The sequence below is a fragment of the Cydia amplana genome, chromosome 13, assembly GCF_948474715.1.
Source record: "Cydia amplana chromosome 13, ilCydAmpl1.1, whole genome shotgun sequence".
Taxonomy (NCBI): Eukaryota; Metazoa; Arthropoda; class Insecta; order Lepidoptera; family Tortricidae; genus Cydia; species Cydia amplana.
In genome coordinates this window covers 2,936,105-2,956,721 of record NC_086081.1, presented here as the reverse complement: position 1 = coordinate 2,956,721, position 20,617 = coordinate 2,936,105, and the positions used below count along the sequence as shown (strand labels likewise).

Genomic DNA, 20,617 nt, shown 5'->3' with positions numbered 1-20,617 from the left:
ATCTTAGTTTTGTATTTTTTTACAGATCTTTACTTTTTTTGTAGTAATTGGTACAAAATAAGTCCATACATATCGCTATCCTAACTCTCACAAGATACTACATTTATTGTAGTTTTCGTTTCATGAAGTAATAAATTGCAAGCCTATTCTCACTACCTTCTTGTACAGTCGAGGTCAAAAATATCCTCTAGAATTAAGTGTTACAAAATCGGGCTGAGTAGACCATATAGCGGTAAACTAGTGTCGACTAAGCCCATGGGCTGAGTAGACCATATAGCAATAAACTGGGGTCGACTAAGCCCGTGGGCTGAGTAGACCATATAGAGATAAACTGGGGTCGACTAAGCCCGTGGGCTGAGTAGACCCCTTGGCAGATGAAATGACCGAGTATCCCCCGACAAAATAAAAGGTGTCAACTGAGCCCGCGGGCTGAGTCGTGTGTGGGCCGAGTTGCCCCCGAAGGCTGTATTGTTTGTGAAGCCTGTGAAAAAAGTCGGTCCAAAAGTTTATTCGCCCGTATAAAAAAACTTTTCCTGATGATACTTTCTTCCGCAGTATCGGACATCGGACTCAGCAACATCCAGGATGCGTTCCTCATCGCGGTCGAGGAGCAGGCGGCGCAGCGCCTGCAGAGGCTGTCGGCCCTCAAGCGGATCACCCCGGTGGACATGTCCAAGCTGTCTGTAGAGGTGAGGACATGTTGACATGTTGTAGTCATCGCGGTGAGGAGCAGGCGGCGCAGCGCCTGCAGCGGCTGTCGGCCCTCAAGCGGATCACCCCGGTGGACATGTCCAAGCTGTCTGTAGAGGTGAGGACATGTTGACATGTTGTAGTCATCGCGGTGAGGAGCAGGCGGCGCAGCGCCTGCAGCGGCTGTCGGCCCTCAAGCGGATCACCCCGGTGGACATGTCCAAGCTGTCTGTAGAGGTGAGGACATGTTGACATGTTGTAGTCATCGCAGTGAGGAGCAGGCGGCGTAGCGCCTGCAGCGGCTGTCAGCCCTCAAGAGGATCACCCCGGTGGACATGTCCAAGCTGTCTGTAGAGGTTGTTGACATGTTGACAAGTTGTAGTCATCGCAGTCCGCGGTTTAGCGGCTGTCGAGCACGTAATAAGAAGTATTAGAAGTAATTTATGTTTCTAGATGTAACTAAATGATAGGTCTTCACATCGCGGCTTACGCGGCAAAATGATAAAATCACTTGAACGTGAACCATCATCCCAGCTCATAGAGAGAGTGCAGACTAGTTTTTTATCTGTCACTGTCATACGATTAATTAAACCAGTTTTGACGATGCGTTTTTAGCGCATATTTGCGCTCTAGTTATCACACTTTCTCCGCTATGAAGCTGATGCAAATATGGATGTTGACACAGAACGTTTACAGTACATATGGTGCTACTTTCCCGAACTAGTGCGGGAAAATTTAAAGTGCCATATGTACTGTAAAACGTTGTACGATACACGTTCCCTCCCTTCCTCCCTCCCTTCGGTCGTGTTTTAATTTATCGCCACTCGTTTCGAATTTCCTTTTTTCCGCACTTGTATCATAAATAACTATTTCTACATACTTAGGTATATAAATATAGTTTTTTTTACTATGAACTTTACTACTGTTCATAGAAATTGGCTCCCTTTGCTCAGCAGTCGGACACAATATATGCTCGCAATAAAATTAGTGTTGGTTATACCCTATAGTTTGAGTTTGAGACTCGTTTTATTAAACTATTATTTAAATCGAAACTGGAGTTCTCTTCAACTTGTTAGAGACCCGAGTTTGTTGTATAGACTAAGTCGGCTAAGTCTTATTTAGAGATAGACGAAAAACAATTTTTTTTTGCACAGTCTCGTAGACTCGAGTTCCTACCAATACAAAATAAAATACAGCAAAAGTAAATAACTTAATGACAAACGCTATATTTGCTGTAACAGAGGTCGTCATTTCGATAAAGTCACATTGATCGCACATCACACGATTGTTCGCTAAGCGTCCGCTATTTATACCTAAAAGGAACAATACACGAACGCTTCGTTCTATTGTGTCCGGTTCCCATGCCGAGATTTACATGACGGTTCCGATTCAATACATAACACACATGTGTAACTAATTTATTAGGTATCTATAGCATATAATAACTGTGCCGTTTTCAAAGGAACAACGCTGATGCCTGCATAAATCCTGACAATCATACGAAGGGGCATAGCTATGGTGAATATACAAAAAAAAACATAATATGTATAACACTTTAAAATTACACAAACGGGTCTACCGCGATATAGTTTTTACCTTAAATTCCGACGTTTCAGCTGAGTTGCATCAGGTGTGGTCACGGAAAGACTTAATTTAAGGTAAAAACAATGAGACTATTTATATCGCGGTAGACCCGTTTGTGTAATTAAATAAAAACCAAAATGTCAATATCTAGAGAGGAAAATAGGGACTACGTTTGTATTTAGAAGCGGTCGTCTCCCTTCCTCTTAAAAACCTCTCAAATCCAAGTCAAATCAGGGACGCATAATCTTAACCCAAATTCAGCTCCATTCATAAGCAAACCCGAAAAGCGATTGCGTAAAAGTCAATTTAGGGTCCGTCCTTCTATATACCCCATTCGGACTATTACGAAACCCGGGCGGTATTAGCAATAAATAACTTATTTTAAATGGGGTCATATTTTTTATGGGCCACGGACACGGTAAAGCACTTATGAGACGTTTTATATAGTGAGCAACAGTTGGGTTTGACTCAGCCTTTTGGTTGTTACTCGGCTAAATGATAAATGTAAGTAAAGGAATGAACGAATATCTAGAATAAGAATAAGAGTAATATTTATTTAAAAATATATATATCTTCAATATAACATCTATGAATAGTTATGTTATGTCCCATATATTACATTTGGTTTCTACTAAAATTAAACTAGTTTTACCCTAAACTATTTGCCATACGTTGAATAAGATTTCACATAGACTTGAAAATTTATTCAGGTACCTACTTAGAATGACTTATATCATAATAAGAGCATCGTAAACTTCCACTCCCTATATCACTCTTTCGGGAGATAATTTCTGAGATAAAATATCCCCTATGTATATGCCAGGCTACAAAACTATGTATGTATATTTAGTTATCCATGCCGTAATCGGCAACGATATGTATATAGGTACTTACTTAAGAAATTTCGGACAAATTCGTTCTGATTGTTTGTGTGAAACAGTTACGAATCCATACAGTCTCGCATTTATAATACCAAATACCTACAAGTCGAGCAATATAGACATATATTCTATCTAAAACTGCATGCCGCGATCCTTTAGCGAGCCATAATCTCGGTACAGCCAGCAGCAGAAGTTGCTAAGCAGGCGAGGTGTTCAAAATGATCTTGACGCGATTTTATTGTTAAGAGAATAAGAGCGTGTCAAGGTAATTTTGAACACCTATTGCTGCTGACTGTACACGAAGTGTAATCACTTCAACAGTCTCGTGTTTAAGTCTCCCATTCCTTAATTAAAGTATCTTATTGCGATATTACGACATACAATTAGGTTCAGGCCGGCAACGTAATCTTAATGGGGTTTTAACGGCCGCTATAGTGCAGTAAAGGCGTTTGTGCCCCTTGCCCCTTGAAATAACGAACTGACTTCCTATTTGGTAACCGTATACGGAAAACATTCATTTCTTCTAGACAATCAAATGGTTGCTAGGTTCCTAGCTGCTTGAAAATACAGGTAAGTATTCTTTTTAGGGTTCCGTACCCAAAGGGTAAAAACGGGACCCTATTACTAAGACTCCGCTGTCCGTCCGTCCGTCCGTCCGTCTGTCACCAGGCTGTATCTCACGAACCGTGATAGCTAGACAGTTGAAATTTTCACAGATGATGTATTTCTGTTGCGGCTATAACAACAAATACTAAAAACAGTATAAAATAAAGATTTAAGTGGGGCTCCCATACAACAAACGTGATTTTTGACCGAAGTTAAGCAACGTCGGGCGGGGTCAGTACTTGGATGGGTGACCGTTTTTGCTTGTTTTGCTCTATTTTTTGTTGATGGTGCGGAACCCTCCGTGCGCGAGTCCGACTCGCACTTGGCCGGTTTTTTTTTTGTAGACGGGTTAGCTGCTAAAAATATATACGTATCCAAAAAGTAATCAGTTCCTATTGATCGAACTTTATTCTGGCGGATCTAGTAGGCGAACTGTCTTGGACATAATCCCAATAGTTAATTGGCGACACTTACATGTCAGCTTATTTTAACACCTTCGCTGCGGCAATTAGAGTCTGGCTAATGAAAGTTGAGCCTGAGATAACGCGGGAATTTCAATAAAAACCGCACCTGGCAATAAAGATACTATGAAATTAAATGACAGCTTGAAAAGTTGCCATATAAAAAGTTTTAAATAAATCTCAGGCTCAACTTTCATTAGCCAGACTGCATACCGCAGCAGGGGCGTATTTACCCTAGGGCCATCCGGGCCATGGCCCGGAGCGCCAATTCCCCAAAGACAAAATGCAATCAGCCAGGGGCGGCGTTACCGCCCCTGGCTGATTGCATTTTGTTTTCCTTCCTTGACTTCAGGGGCGGCGAAACTTCTTGGCCCGGGGCGCCAAATTTCAAAATACGCCCCTGTACCGCAGTGAACGTGTTAAAGTTAACTTAGCAAGTCAGGCACATAATAAAATGATTAAGCACTCGTTTTTGCTCATGCGACTGTAATCTTGTCAGCTTCGACATCAATCACCTATACATTGACCTAATTGTGCTGTGTCTCACTAGTATACGAAGTCAAACCCTTACTTATATCGTTTTCGTTTATTTCCAGTTGAATCGCCGAAAACGAACGCAGCCCGAGAACCGGCAAGAGTTGAACGGCTACATAGGCAACTCCACCGTCTACGTCACCTCCATCAACGAGGACGGAGCCATCGAGACCAAACCCACCATCTCATCCCCCAAGTCACTCCCCAGATCCCTCCAGGCCAAACCCACCCCCATCATAGCCAACGGAATAGACAAAAAAGAACCTATCAAAGAAGTTGTCGAAGTTAAAGTGGAACCGGAGAAACATGAGAAGGACATTAGTGAGAAAAGTTTGAAAATTAAAGTGGATAGTGTTGATAGTGAGGTGAATAGTGAGAAGGATCTTTACAGTGTTGCCAGGGAGCACCTCAGTAACGGCAGGTGCGAGAAGCTGATTGGGGAGCCTGATTATAAGATCAGGGCGTCGGCTGTTGTGGAGAATAATAAGCTTGGACCAGGGGAGAAAGGGTGAGTCGAATATGTGCAAAAGTCTATAAATTTATCGGAAAATTTCGCAGGAAACGAAAAGTAAGTACCTATTCCGACGGCATATCAGTACCTAGTAATTAGTTATTTAGCTCTTTCACTTGACCAACTCCTTCATATATGCCGTTTACGAAGGCTTAGGTCCCCTAGAGATTTAGTGCTCATACTGAAACACTCGCGAAGGTTTTTTCGTTTGACATTTCGTCACGGTATCGTTCCTATATTGTCGACTAGAAGTTCATCATACTTGTTCTGTCTCATATGTAGCCTAGATTAGAGCTCATTTTCACTTAACAAAATAATCGACACGGTCAGGCCTATTACCTGCATTGCGTCATAGTCAGACATTTTCATGGCTAAGATAGCATCCCTTTTCTTTGACATGCATGATATTTTTATCAACACAAAACAAAGCAATTTTAAACTGTAGTGAGACATAATAAAGCGTTCGAATACTTAGTTTTATTCCACGGTTCAAATTGTGAATGGCTCAAATCGCCGTTATCGCCACTTATATAATATTTGGTCACACATAAACTATTGCAAAATTATTACCCGCCTCTCTGAGAGATTACTCGCTTTCAGACATATTTATTTACAGTTTTATGTCTGGATTAGTCACACTGTGTTCCGCAGAGGCAAACGCGGATTGAAAGTTACTTTACGTAAAAGTAATACCCAAGGGTCACACGGAAATTATATAAGTTGAATCAACGGTGGACAAAAATAGTAGTCCGTTTGGCCGCGTAGAAGTCATGAATGTAAAAATTTCCTCTCTCTCTCTTTTTGTGTAGCCACATCCCATTTCCTTTGGTGTCGGCTCTTCTTGTCAATCTTTACCATACTCTTCGGTTCTGGGTCGTCGAGTCATTGACTAGTTTAGGTTTTCTTTAGGTAATTTTTGATGACGGACATCCAACCCAAGTTTGAAGGGGAATGGGGGTAATGTAAAAATTATCTATGAATCTGAAAATTATTACAATTCCTGTGAGAATACTACCGCCGGGAAGCCTATTTGAACTTTAAAAATCTTAATTTAATTTGGTTTATTACGGGCAGTATCAGGGCATCTCACCCGCACATATTATGCCGGCTGTACACACTCGTTTGCATCTCGCCGAGAGCCCCAGCACCGCTTCGACCCAGTTGGAGAAGGGTGGTGAGACGAGTAAGAGCGAGACGAGAAGAGAGCAGTATGTACATTGCACACTCATTCTCGACTTTTCTCAGGGCCTCATGGGAGCCTTAGGATACCTTATACATAGGCCGAATTAATGACTACTGTGTACTAAGAATCCTATTGATTTTACGTGGTTATCTCGTACAAATAGAATCATGTCAATTTCAACGACTTTTAAGTCTAGGTTCAGCAGATTATGCCTCACGTAAGTGGTCCAATAGCAACTATTCGGAAGATGAGTCCGTGGGCGTGTGATGCTCGAAAGGAAAATGAACTATTAGTAAGCATTATGGCCGTATCTCGCATCGCATTACGGAGGAATGTGGCGGCTGGCCTTCGGGGGCGAACGAACTAGGAAACCCGCCTCGACGCTTATTATGTTAACCATAATTTTATAGTAAAAGTACAGGGGAGGAACCTAAGGGAATAATATTTGACGTTCGACATTAGGGGTGCGTCCAAAGTTAAAACGGCCGTTTTTGTTTTGAGTTCATAGATTGACGAATACTGCAACATAGAAACTAGTTTGATGTATTCAAAAGGTACTTTAATACAAGATACAGTACGTAGCGGCCCCCTTTATTTAAATATCTTTCGTTAAATTTAAATAATCACGATTATTTAGCAGTGGCGCTAGTGTGCATGTCGATGGGCTCTTAAAGGTAATATTACATTAGTTTAATTTCCTACTTTCTAAATATAATTTATCTTTCTTTTTAAGAAGTCGACTGAATTAATCTGTTAATTCCATAAGTGGGAGGTATTAAATTAAAGCCTTACAAAATATAACTATAAGTACACCCTACCTACACTTTCTTCCTACCTACACTTTCTTCCTACCATACTTTCAAAGATTTATAACGAAAGACTTGAAAGAAAAAATACAATACTTACCTAAATTCTCATTGAATATTTAGGTACTACGCTAACTTTATTTATAACATAAACTGACGCTTTTCCTTCATCAAATCAATACTCCAAGGTTTTCCAAGTATCTATTACTCCAATAGTAACGTTCGAATTGGCCAGTCAGTCTCCAAAGACTGACTGGCCAATTCGAACGTACTCTGACATCAGAAATATCAGAATGATATTTGAATCATGTTATTTAGTTATCGTTCGTCTCGCCCCCGCCAAGTCCGCCGCGTCCGGACAGTGAGCGAATGCACGACAATCAAAACTATCTGAACACGCACTACTATAAACGCCGTTACAATCGAGGCGTGTTCAGATATTTGTGAGCACCTTGGCCGCTCCGATATACCTGATGGTGATTGTACAGTCACCACACGGGATTGTTACGCCATAGGGTCCTAGCTAAAGTGGTTATTTCATACTTGCGTTATGGAATGTCCAATTTAGCTAGAACCCTAACGGAGCGTGACTGTACATGCCATAACCCATAACACGTCGAAATAATTCCATGGTTTTACTAATATCCATATGGCAGCTAATTAATATTTGAACAACACGCTCGGTACGTGAAATACGTGCTAATTACGAAATGTATGGACGGCCTAATAATCCTATTGTTCTGAACATCTGTATTTGAATTGAGTACGCTTTCGGATCCATGTTGGATTTAACTAACTAGTTAGAATATACAAGTTTGTGTGCGTAATACGGTAAATTATACTACCTAAGTATTTTATGTATAACGAAAATAAATTTGTCACAAGACTTCGTTTTAGGTTTCGGATCGGAGGTAGGTATTGTTCATAAGTTGATAACAAAAGATTGGGGCTTATGAAAAATATCCCAATATGATAGGTATACATAGCTCAGATACTACATCATTGCAAGGTACCTACATCACTAGTGCGTAAATAAGCACTTTTCGTTGTTATGTCAAATATTTAAAGGGGCATATGTACTGTAAAACCTTGTACGATACGCGTGCGAATAGGTAATTCGCAATTCGTGTCCCTTCGGTCGTGTTTTAATTTATCGCCGCTCGTTTCGAATTTCCTCTTTTCCGCACATACAAGTGCAAAAGTGTAAATAACTAGTTTTATAGTCGTGTTATTTTAGTTATTTTCGATACAAGTGCGGAAAAGAGGAAATTCGAAACGAGTGGCGATAAATTAAAACACGACCGAAAGGTGTGTTTTAAATCGACACGAGTTGCGAATTACCTATTCGCACGTGTATCGAACAACGTTTTACAGTACATATGGCACTTTAAAGTTTCGACATACGCACGAAAAGTGCTATTTTACGCACTAGTGCGCCCCATATGTACTGTAAAATTAATTTCTAAATTACCTGGTATTCATTGTCGCAAATGTCCAAAAGTATACATGCGCGTTTTATATATTTCTTTCGATAACCTGCTTAATATTATAATCTCCGAATTCTTGACGACTGACATCAATGTATTTAAAATATTTATTTTTTTATGTTTTAATTAAATGCTAAACTTCACCGGTGCCACAGAATAAATAATAGTACTAAGTACAGAAGACTCACTCTGAACTTTCTAACAAAACGCGTCTGTTACGATCAGCACAGATATGGCCGCTAGGTGGCGACAGCGCCACGCGCGGCTTATGGCTTTCCCCAAAATTGGGGCCGAACGGATGTACTTTTAGCTACCTGTAGCAAAGCGACGAAATCGCGGAGTGAGACACGCCTGCCGGTGCTCCCATTGTCATCTGAATGAAACTACGAAACCGAAACGCGCGAGGGATTAAAATCACGTGAGTTAAACCATGAATTTAGTTTGATATTTACCCTGTATACCTTGCTAAACTTGCTTATTTCTCAATTGGGACACGTTTCCCGTGATAATCATTACGTTTAATGAAATGACTAATCTTAGACGGAAGCTGGACCGCAATTAGCACCATAACCTTAAGAAACTGGCTTTGAAAATATTGCGATTGCAGATTTTGAAATCTTCATCTTAGGTATTTTCTAGGTTACCGTGGCTTGGTATTGGTAACTAGTGAGTTGTAGGACTATATTAACCACTTTAAATATGGCTATTTTATTATAACATTATTGCTTACCTAATTAACATAATATTTCGCTCTAGCTGACCGTAATAATTTTTCACCAATCGCCTAAGTTAAACTATGGCCATTTCGGTGCATAAGTAATGTCGTAATATTAAGACTTCAAATTCCAAGATCGTCTGTCTGTATTTTCATCCCTTGAATTATTGAAGTGACAATATTGAAAACCTGAGAACTCCTTTATTTTCGATCTGGGTCAGTAAATATCAAAAGCCTGCAGCAATATTTCTACAGCCGAGGGCGCTGTCTGACCGGTAGCAGTCAACGAGAAGCGAGTAGTGTGCGATTTTTTTGTTGGGTGTTATTTGAGAAAAAATCTCGCTTGCTGTGTAAACACGGTGACTATGTATAAGTATATTTATTAACACGTGATATAGGTATACACGTACACACGTACACCTACACGTACATGTACGTTTCTTGCCTTAGCCTGTTAAGTTCCCTCACTACGGTACTAACTAATATACAAATTCAAATTGAGTTTTGAACTCATAGAAATAAAACAAAGTTTGAAATTCAAAAACTCGAAAATTGTCATGTATCTTCCCAGGATAGAATAGCGGGCTCCAAACTGCAAACTATCCCCCGTCAGCCTGCTAATTAATTTGGCGTGCGAAAAGTGCCAAATTCCATACAATTCGGCCAGCGTAAACGTCCTCAGGAGTTTCCAAAATTATGACTTTTGTACCACTGTTTCACAGTGACAATTATGAGATCCTTTGTTACTGGCAGAAGTTAAGGTGTTAAATCAAATTCCTTGACTGTACTCACTTCAAGTTATGTCTAGAGATTAGAGACAGGATGGTGTATGTATGTACGTATTATCAATCAATCAATTTGTTTAATTCAGACATAAATATCCATAAGATTGTTAGTAATTACTATTTGTAAAATACTTATCAACTGTACTACTATGTTATTTTATTACTATAGTTGGTCAAACCAATTTGTCAGTCAGTAAGAATCAGGAAAACTATACTCATCCTTTTCTTTTGGTGCAATTACTAGTGTAAGACAAAGATAGTATGATTCTCTCTGTCTATCTTTGAAATGAGACAGTCCTTTGACAAACTATATGTATGTCGTCGGTATCTCATATTAACATTAAACGAATATTACGAATATCACGATTTAACTGACGACTTGTCACTTGCGCGACATGTTTCGACGGCCGGCCCTAGAAAATAGTCGATTTTTAATCGCCTTCCCGCTGCGGGTGTGACAGCTGTATTCTTCCTTTTTGCAAGCTCGCAACCGAGATGAAAAATAGCCGATTGGCCAGTCAAAATGTCCATGCCAAGTTTTAATATTGCCGAGGGTCAAAAGCAATACATTTAAGTTTCAATCATCCCTGACTGGTGTAGGCTGATGTGATTGATTATGTTTTTGTAGTTACGATCTTTTTATTAGGAGCATGGCCGTCTTAGTTGTCGATGTATATCGTATTACTTTTATTTATGTTTTATTTATTTTTATACAGCAGATTTATGTAAGTTCTGGAACTACTCCAGAAACCTACATAAGGTTTCTGGAGTAGTTCCAGAACTTTTTCGTTATATTAATTACTGTCAAAATGGGTAGTTATTTTATTTGTTTTAGAAGGAGGCAAAGTTGTTGTGTAAAGGTTGAGCATTGCAAGGCTTTCAAGGCACGAAGGTTTGACAAACTTTGCTATAGAGTGAAAAACAAAATTTTTCACCACACCAATGTGAGGACACTGCTAACTGTAAAACATTACAAATCAAATCCAAATTAACATACGCTAACGCTAAACGCTATTAAAAATGTATCATTATAAGTAATTCTACTAGCCACAACATGAGGTAACAATTCAAAATCGATATCAACTTTGTTACTTTTGTGGATAAAATGCAACTTTTCTCACCAGTCTTTGAACAATAAAGATAGCTTTTAAGAGCCGGTGTGGTGAAAAAAACATTATCATTTTCCTCTACTCATCTCATGTGTGTCTCATCCATGTATATGTATGTATGTTTCCGTAATTACACGTATGTCGTCGCGCTGTGAACGGATAGCCCCAATTACCACTTACGTACTCATTGCACATGCTATATCGATAAATTGCACGCTTGAGAATTGAGATTATAGTGTCCGGTAAGTGGTCTTATCCTTGCGGCTTCCAGTTTTTGTCAGGTCTGTGATAAGTACTGCTATGGGGTTAGAAGGATTTATGTTAATTAAGGGCCCTAAAACCTGAAGGACAAAATACAATCACAACAGTTACCCAACAGTTACCCAACGTACGTAGCTGATCTAATTCATTTAAAGCTTGAGCCAGTCATATATTGATCATTTTCAAGAGGGCGCTGTTATTGTCATGTGTAGGGTGACAGTTCAGTATACTAGGAAAAAATTAGTTCCAGTGAAATTCCGCAACATGGCGGTGCGAAGCCGGGCCGGGTCGCTAGTAATACTAATAACTCTAGTAAGATTCTGCATAGGGGTGAAATTCATTGTGTCATTGTCATTTCTTTTCTGCGACCCACATCTTTTATCGATCATTGTGCAGTTGTGGAAACTTAATGCGTCCGCGACACGCCATGACCCTCTCAACGTTTTCATTAGCCGCGCAATCAATGGACGTTCTCAACTGTGGGAAACGGCCTTAGCCTTGCGTACGCGCAAGCAAAGTTAGCTCGGCGTTTGACAGTCTGACAGTGACACTTGTCGGCGTCACCTGTGCCCTGCGCCCGCGCCGGTGCGCCCCTCTACCTGCGCGAGACCCGTTCTCCCCTCCCCCGCTATCCCATTATTCAGAATTTTTCAAACTTACCTGCCGCTGGACGTCTGTGGAACGTGTTTCTGTGTTTAAAATTCCTGTGTAATCAGATACGTGCTGTGCTATGTGTGTGATAGTGTAGTGTAAAGGATGCATTACAAACAACTGTTCAGGTAATGTAGACGTGACTGCGTATAGTTTGCACAACTGGGTAATGTTTTGTGTCTGATTCTGTTTGTAGGTTCTGTGTGAACGCTCCTGACATTATTATTGTTATTTCTACCTTCACGCGGATAGTTGAATATTTTGAAAGAAGATTTTAGTAAGGAAAATGTTTGTTTTGAATGCTCCATGATGTAGGTATCTTGTAACTAGTCAACAATACAAAATTTAAAATAAGTAGGTAGGATTTAACAAAACATTGTCTTGATCTGTTTATACGACAACGGTTTCACTCACTTGAATTTTTAGTCGCTATTGGAGACATGTTTCGGGCCCTTTAAAATATCAGTCCTTCGGGTCAGTTTAAAATATGTCTCACGAAAGTTTAATATCGATCATTGTCTTGATATTGTGTTTAAGTAAACAACGATAATGTTCCTTATTAAATACGAAAATCAAGTTTTGTTGACTTCAGAAGTTCGATTGTTTTGAAAAATTTAATTAACTGATACAATTTTAATACATACTATAGGTTAGAAAAATCATTTATATACAGTGTATTACTAAAAGAAATTAAAAACTAGCTTAAATCTAAAATAGGCCCTTGAGGCATTGTACCAAGGATGCTGGCGACATTTCCTCGCTGTATCGCAATGCTGATACGTTGTGCGAGGTAGTTCTAAATAACTAAACATAAATATATGTATTATCAAATTATCATACACATAACGCACCTTGTACAAAACAAAATACCAATACATTTTGGGTTCGAGAAGTTTAAGACAATTGAAGACACCGGGCACTTTGGCGAAGAAATTCCATTTTACCATTTGTATCTAACGACTCGAAATAGTCAATATGGTTAATGGCTTGTTACAGTAATGGGCTCTCACCGACATGTGTCACTCATTCGGAACCAGTTTTTCCAGTGCTGGGCGGTGGGAATTCCGTACTCTGTTTGAATGGTCGTTTTATCGTGTTATATTGGAGTGAAAATACACTTCCTACCAGCTACCGTCCTGTGTTTCTCATGATCTTACTTGTCTTCGATATAAATTTTAATTTACTAGGCTTCTGTTATTCTTAAAATCATCTACATACTTTTGAAGCATTATTTGCGTCTAATTCTGGACGTATTTTTCTCAAACAGATTGTTATTCTGTCGTTTTACTCTTTTTTATGCCATTATTTATCTGACTAATAGCTATAGTTTCAAATAATCATTATTATTTGAAACTAGAAAAAATGTAGGCTAATGAGACGAACTTCTATTAGCGCAATTAATAGATCATTATGTTTATTTTTAAGCATCTATTCATTATTAGGTAAGTACCTTAAGGATTTCAGTCATCTTCTTAAAATAGTTTTTATCTTGCACAATCTTGAGTTCTGTTTTAAAACGTCTTAGGATCGCTTGGTGTCAGATTGACATTGTATTGTTTCTAAAATTCTCATGAATTTTCAAAGATTTACGTCACCAAGATTTACAAACGCAGTTGACAATGACAATTCTTGGAGGACGTCAGGGTAACTGTATTTTGTCAGAACATCTCAGTTCTCAAATCGGAAGCCGGAATATCGATAAAACTAAACCTTTTTAATTGACGAATTGTTTTTCGTAACTGTATCTCTACGATCATGGTATATTTCGTCGCCAAGAATCTTTTGGGAAACCTGATAATCCCTCGCCATTTCTTTCTCAATGACTAGGTACTTTTCTTGTGCACAAATGTACGAGTGCAACTATCGCAGCACATCTTTTAATTTGATCAGTCTATCTCACGGGTGGTCCGGCCGCAAGCTCTGATGATCTCGACCTTTTGCATCTTATTCAATTTCATCTAATACGCAAGGTAATACGAAAAAATATTCATATCGAGTGTCTTTTCTCCGACCTAACCAACCCTGCTAACCTAGACAGGTTGGAAAATGAAAGTTACATGGAAACGACATTTATAGGTATCCCAAGAATGGATTACTGGAGGATTCCACCTGTCGCTTACGAAAGCTGCACATACTTGTAAATGATAGGTCTGGCGGGAAGTAAATTTTTGGGCCGATGGTTTTCCAAACCATAACTCTGCTTTTCAACGTTCATATAACATTCAAAAGAGGAGAGAGATCAAGTTGTCAGTGACCCTTTAGTGAAATACTTCTACATAGGGGAATGCTTCTACAGAACAGTGGCATATTCATCACTTCACATTATTTTAGTCTCCTGTCTCACACTGCTAAGAGTGCTGAGCATAGGCCTCCGTTCGTGTACGCCACTTACCTATCCTGGTCATGTGCTACAGTCTCATCCAGAAGTGCCCCGCGATCTTCCGAATGTCGTCCTCCCAACAATTAAGTTAACGGACGCCAGGTTGCGAAAGTCTAACTTCGAGAGCAACCATCTCTGTCACTCTAATTACGCCTTAATTGGAGTAAAAGAGAAAGATAGTAGGCCTGGCGCTTCTTCCATCCAAAACCGGCCACCAAGTAGAAGAAAGTGGTAGATTACAAAAGCAAACTTTATTTAGTGTAGGTACATAGGATGTCTTTATCCTATGGGATGGGATGATCGCAAAAGGGATTGTTATGTTATGATTATTGGCTTGTGGATCACAATTTAGAAATTAATTTTAAAAAGACAAAAATTATTCAATTTCGACCATATCAAAAAAGTCCTCTAGATCTTAACATCAAGTAATGGTCAAATAGAAGAAGTAGAACATTTTACTCTATTAGGCATTACAATAGACACAAACCTAAATTGGAAAATGCACATTATACAAACAAAAACAAAATTGACAAGATTTATCTATGCACTCGGTGTTTTAAAGTCCAATACTAATTATGAAACGGCACTTTCAGCATACTATGCGCACGCATATGCCTGGCTCCGGTACGGAGTAATTTTGTGGGGAGATAGCACAGATGCTGACGACCTGTTCATATTGCAAAAGAAGTGCCTGCGCATTCTCTTAAATATGTGGCATGCAGAACCATGTAGACGTTATTTCAAAGAGTATAAATTTCTCACCCTTCCATCCATTTATATTTTAGAGGTTGGCATGTTCGTCAGGGAGCACATGCACCTTTTCCGCCAAATAAAAGATGCCCCAAATAGAAGAATGGCAACTCGGCATGAAAACAGACTAGGCCTGCCGAAATCAAATTTAATGATGCATAGAAACAGCCCACATGTTAGGTTTATATATATCTATAACAAAATCCCGGAAAGTATAAAGGTCGAGGGCAAACACCACATATTTAAACATAAATTAAAGAACCTGCTTACAGAAAAAGCGTATTACTCTGTTGATGACTTTTTAAATGAAAATAACTTGACTTTTTAAATGAAAATAATTTGACATGGTAATAATAATTATTATATTTAATTGTATAATCTTAATTTATAGTCCGACTTTATTTCCTATTGTATTATTTTTGGAATTGATATTTGAAATTTTATATACCTAACTTGACATGAAATATGATCTAGATGTAAGTGATTTTAAAATGTAAGTGCAATGTTTCTAAAAATATAAATAATAAATATAATATAATGTATAAAATTAGGAATATTAGATATGAGTTTATAAAATTTTTGGGATTATTGTAAATTAAAATATGTATGACATTGCAATGCCCTGCCAGGGCCCATATGACTCTAAATGTACCTAGTTATAAGATCTGTACTACACTATGGTTGCAATAAATAAATGACTAAATGACTAAATGACTAAATTAAACTAGTTGGAATCTTCGAGAAATACGCGTAGGTTTTGACATTTTACGGGACGTAGGAAGATTTAGGTAACCTTTATATTCCAGGCATTTTGGCAAAGTTGATTATGAATACGTAGGTATATTTTATTCTGTGTGAGAAAATTTCGTCTTTATTGTTGATCTTGCTGTGACATTTGAGTAGTTTTTTAGTAGGAGTGCATGTATTTGTTCTTGAGACTACCTAATATTTTATCTACAGCCAATATTTATGAGATTTATACTATACTTAAAGAATATTGGATGTCTTAGGTCTTAGGTATTCCCTCATATCAGTAACAGTTGGTCTTCTGAAATTACTTATGACCTTGAAAATAAGTAACCTTACGTAAATAAGTAATTACTAATTAATGTAAATACATATTTTAGTTCGGTACTGCATAACTACAAACAGTACAAACTTAATATATTTATCATATTTGAACATCTTGATAGCACCAAACATATCTTAGCTATATCCAGCTTGTTCGTTGGTTACCTAATATTGTAAGACACGCTAAAATGAATTAGTGTATAGTAAGACACTTAAACACACATTTATATACACACCTAATATAATGACGAATACAGAAACATTAAAACATACAAAAGTATGAAACTTTCCCAAGCTGTAGTAACGTGAGGCCGGTTCCACACGATCGCCCGCAGCCAGATACCGTAATTAGAACCCGTGTGCACACGCCTTAAGCATGGGAAGCTACTAAGACCTACTTCAAACAAAACTGAACCTTATCTTGTTACGCATTAGATTCAAATTCTTAAATACGCGATTAGTTCGACCGTTGGGAATGGTGGTTAGATTTATCTCAAATGAAATAGGAGCTTAAGTATTTTTTATAAGGTTTAATTTGCTTTGAATGAAATCTGTTATTATATATCTGTTACTGTATTACTTTTTTTACGTGAGTCTTTATGAGTATGTTTTGTTTGAACCAATCGTTAGTATTATTACCGAGATGCACGACTTGTTTTTGTAGTGAAATAGTAGGATGAGGAAACTAAAGATTTATAAGAAAAGGAAAATGCCTTATCATGATTTTGAATGGAATTACGTAAATTGGTTCATTAAAATTGTACAGTCAAGTGAAAAAATATGAGTGCACTCATTATACTCAAAAATATGTCCCAATAGGTCTTAGGTATGTCATTGTCAGCGAATTAAGAACTGTGGGACATATTTTTGAGTAAGTTGTATGCAACTAGATGCATGTACCCATATTTTACAAGCTTTTATTTACTTTCACCTGACCGTTGTCTGTCTGTAATAAAATCTTGCAAGTTAAATTTGATCCACTTCCCGGTTTCCGATTGAGCTGAAATTTTGCATGCATGTATAAATCGGATGACAATGCAATATTATGGTACCATCGAGCTAATCTGATGATGGAGACAGGAGATGGCCATAGGAACTCTGTGATGAAACAACGCAACCTAATTGTGTTAGGGTTTTTTAGAATTGTCTCGATGAGTATTAGTTGTCTGTCGTAAGAAAAGTAGGTACAGTCAGCGATAAAAGCTTGTACCAAAAATGAAATTTTTGCCAAAAACTTATTTACACATGACTACTACTAGTACTACTACCATTAAGTGCTACTAATTTATTATAAAACGTATTAAAAGCAATATCATGTCTATTTCACGTATTGCCTTCATAATAATCTACATTCCATTCCACGTCGTTCACAATTAACAAGAAACACAACAATGCCTTTAGCAGTATAATTTATAAACCATTAACCAACTAATTGTTTAATGTAAACATGTCTTTATTAATGACAAGTATGTGATCCACTCATATCCGTTGAACAAATGAAATTTTCACAACAACCGGCGATACAATGGCAATTTGTATCAAAACCCGCATTGTTTCAATCCTTGCCGTATTCTTCAAAACCATCTGTAACTCTGACAAGCCAAATTGAATCTTAAACCAATAAGTTACAGATTTAATTCCCGTGTACAAGTTGCCGCTTGTGCTATGTGTCGACGCAAGCGTAGACACAATGGGGGATATTCTGTATTCTACCGACGCCCAGGATTCCAAGATTTCGTGTTAATATTCGAGAATGGTGCCGGATTATATAATCAGGGGTTTTGGGTTCGATCGTTGGTGGATGTTGTGTCTTATTAATTTTGCGTTTTACATGACAATATTTATAAGAATATTGCGAATAGGTCAGACAATAGGTTTACGACAAGATGTGAATGTGACGCAATAAAAAATATTTCGAATCTGACGATTTAATAACTTAACGCAACATAATACCTATAAATTTCTTTCACTAGTCCTTCAAGGTCTTGTTAAACACTAGACGTTGACACTAAAATACCTAGATATCTTTATTGTTTAGATATCTCAAAACAATGTTGGGTAACTAACGTACTTATTTGCAAATTAAGATGACTGTTGAACAAGAGATTAATCATAACTTTAAACTGTTTCGTATTTGCCACTCATCTTCGGGTTTTATATTGATTTACCTAAACCAGTGAAAGCATATAACTGGAAACCGCCTTTGGGAACATTACCGTTCAAATTCTCGGGCCAAATTAGCACACATACACAATTACGCCTACATTTAAATAAGACGATACGTTTACAGAGCCTGTCTCTATTACACTAACGTACACAGCTAAGTGTAGATGAAATGCATATAATGTCAATAACTACCAATCAGCGACATTAATCCGCTAATAACCTTCTTGCTGTACGTACTGGCCGCTGAGAGTTCGCGGTTCATATTTGATTAGAATATGACTTGGACAGGGATAGGTTTATGCCATACATTGAAGAACCAGTCAAATAATTCACGTATAATAATTTAATGCAGATTAAAACATAACTAGTTAAAATGTTGTTATGAAATTAAATGACAGACTAACTCAACATAATTAAATATTCATTGTTGTATAAATGTATTCCGCTATAATAAGTATTTTGTATATTTTATTATCAATCTGTATGGCAGTGCGAAGTCACGTTCAGAGCCCGTACCATGAGTCACTGACAGTGTCAAAACTGACATTTACGCTATCGAGAACGTAATTTACTTTCTATACATCTCGTTTGCACTAATATTAAGTAAATTACGTTCTCGACGGCGTTTATGTCAGTGCCAAACTGATGGTAGCCGTACTGGTATAGTCTGTCCGTTTTTCTAAGATCAAGTACGCCATAGTAAATGTATGGCGAACTTGATCTTAGAAATCGGAATAGAATAGAATAGAATAGAATTTGTTTATTGTTTACCGTGTCAAACAAGACGTTAAAATGATACATAGTCACAACGGCTACCCTTTCCGGGTACCTATACAATATTTTACATACTTAATTACAATATTATATACATCAGATCACTTAAATTTATAATATATAAGTACTCTAAAATTATACTGTTTTAAATAAAAAGTACTCTTTCAAATCATAAAAAACATGACCACTGCTTTAGCTGTCGTTTAAATGACTGTCCGCTTAACATCTTAAGACTATTGGGCAAATGGTTGAAAACTTTGATGGCCGAGATAAATGTACTATTGCAGTAAGTTGCGTTATTAACCCTCGGGAGCAATATATTGTACTGATATTGACAGGCTATACAGCCTGCAAAATTTACATGGGTACACGAATCGGGTCAAAAACATTTGAACAGGCGGAGTCACAATAAATCCCCACTTTCAGTTCCAATGGAAATATTTTATTATGTATATAGCCGGTCAAGCAAGTTTGTCAGTAGAAAAAGGCGCAAAATTTAAATTTTGTATGGGACCATAACCGTACGCGCGCTTACATTTTCTAAATTTTCCGCTCTTTTCTACTGACGGAAATGGCTTGAGAGAGAACCTACATATATGTGACAGTAGAGGGTGGATTCAAATGATCAACATTTTCAGATAATGTGTGTATTTTTTAAATGAATTCAGTGAAAGCGTGATAGAAAAAAATGTATCTACATATAGAAGACCGGGTATGATTATCTCACGAGTTATCTCATGAATAGAACATAATATTCTAGATATCTTGCCAGGCATCCACTCAATTTCATGCCTCTCTAATTGGACAGCTTTTTTCCATAGTTCTCTGCGAATAGCATATTGTGGGAATCTGAATGGAAAGTAATGAAATAACTAGGTAGTTTTTTTATAGCTCCATCTCATGAAATAAAAAAGGAAAATACAAATCTGTAAGAAGGAATTTATTACTACATTTATATAGAAAACATCTAAACCAAACATAAGTTAATAAAATAGTCTACTTCATTTGGCATAAAACCATCCCTATTATCCTCGCAATTTAAAAAGTCGTATGTTGTTATGAAAGTCGTATGCAGTTGTTACGTTTTAGCTTAGCACGGTAGTATTGAAAAAATGTCGTCATGTTTATTCCAAATTTTACTGAAGTTATCTGTTTACTACAAGTGAAAAGTGATTCCACTGTCCTTGATATGAACTAAAATAACTTCTGCAC

At 37.7% G+C, this 20,617-nt stretch overlaps 1 protein-coding gene across 5 annotated transcripts in view; it reads left to right on the top strand.

The window, feature by feature from the left end:
- Nucleotides 1–20,617, top strand: part of LOC134653330 (protein PALS1) — a 190,151-nt gene that overhangs the window by 32,566 nt on the left and 136,968 nt on the right. For 3 of the 5 annotated variants that reach the window (XM_063508658.1, XM_063508659.1, XM_063508662.1), the window contains exons 4-5: nt 556–689; nt 4,819–5,264. In XM_063508658.1, the coding sequence (XP_063364728.1) occupies nt 556–689; nt 4,819–5,264 (580 nt within the window). Of the gene's footprint in view, nt 1–555; nt 690–962; nt 1,047–4,818; nt 5,265–20,617 lie in introns of those variants that run through there. The other 2 variants (XM_063508661.1, XM_063508660.1) reach the window with 1 other exon arrangement.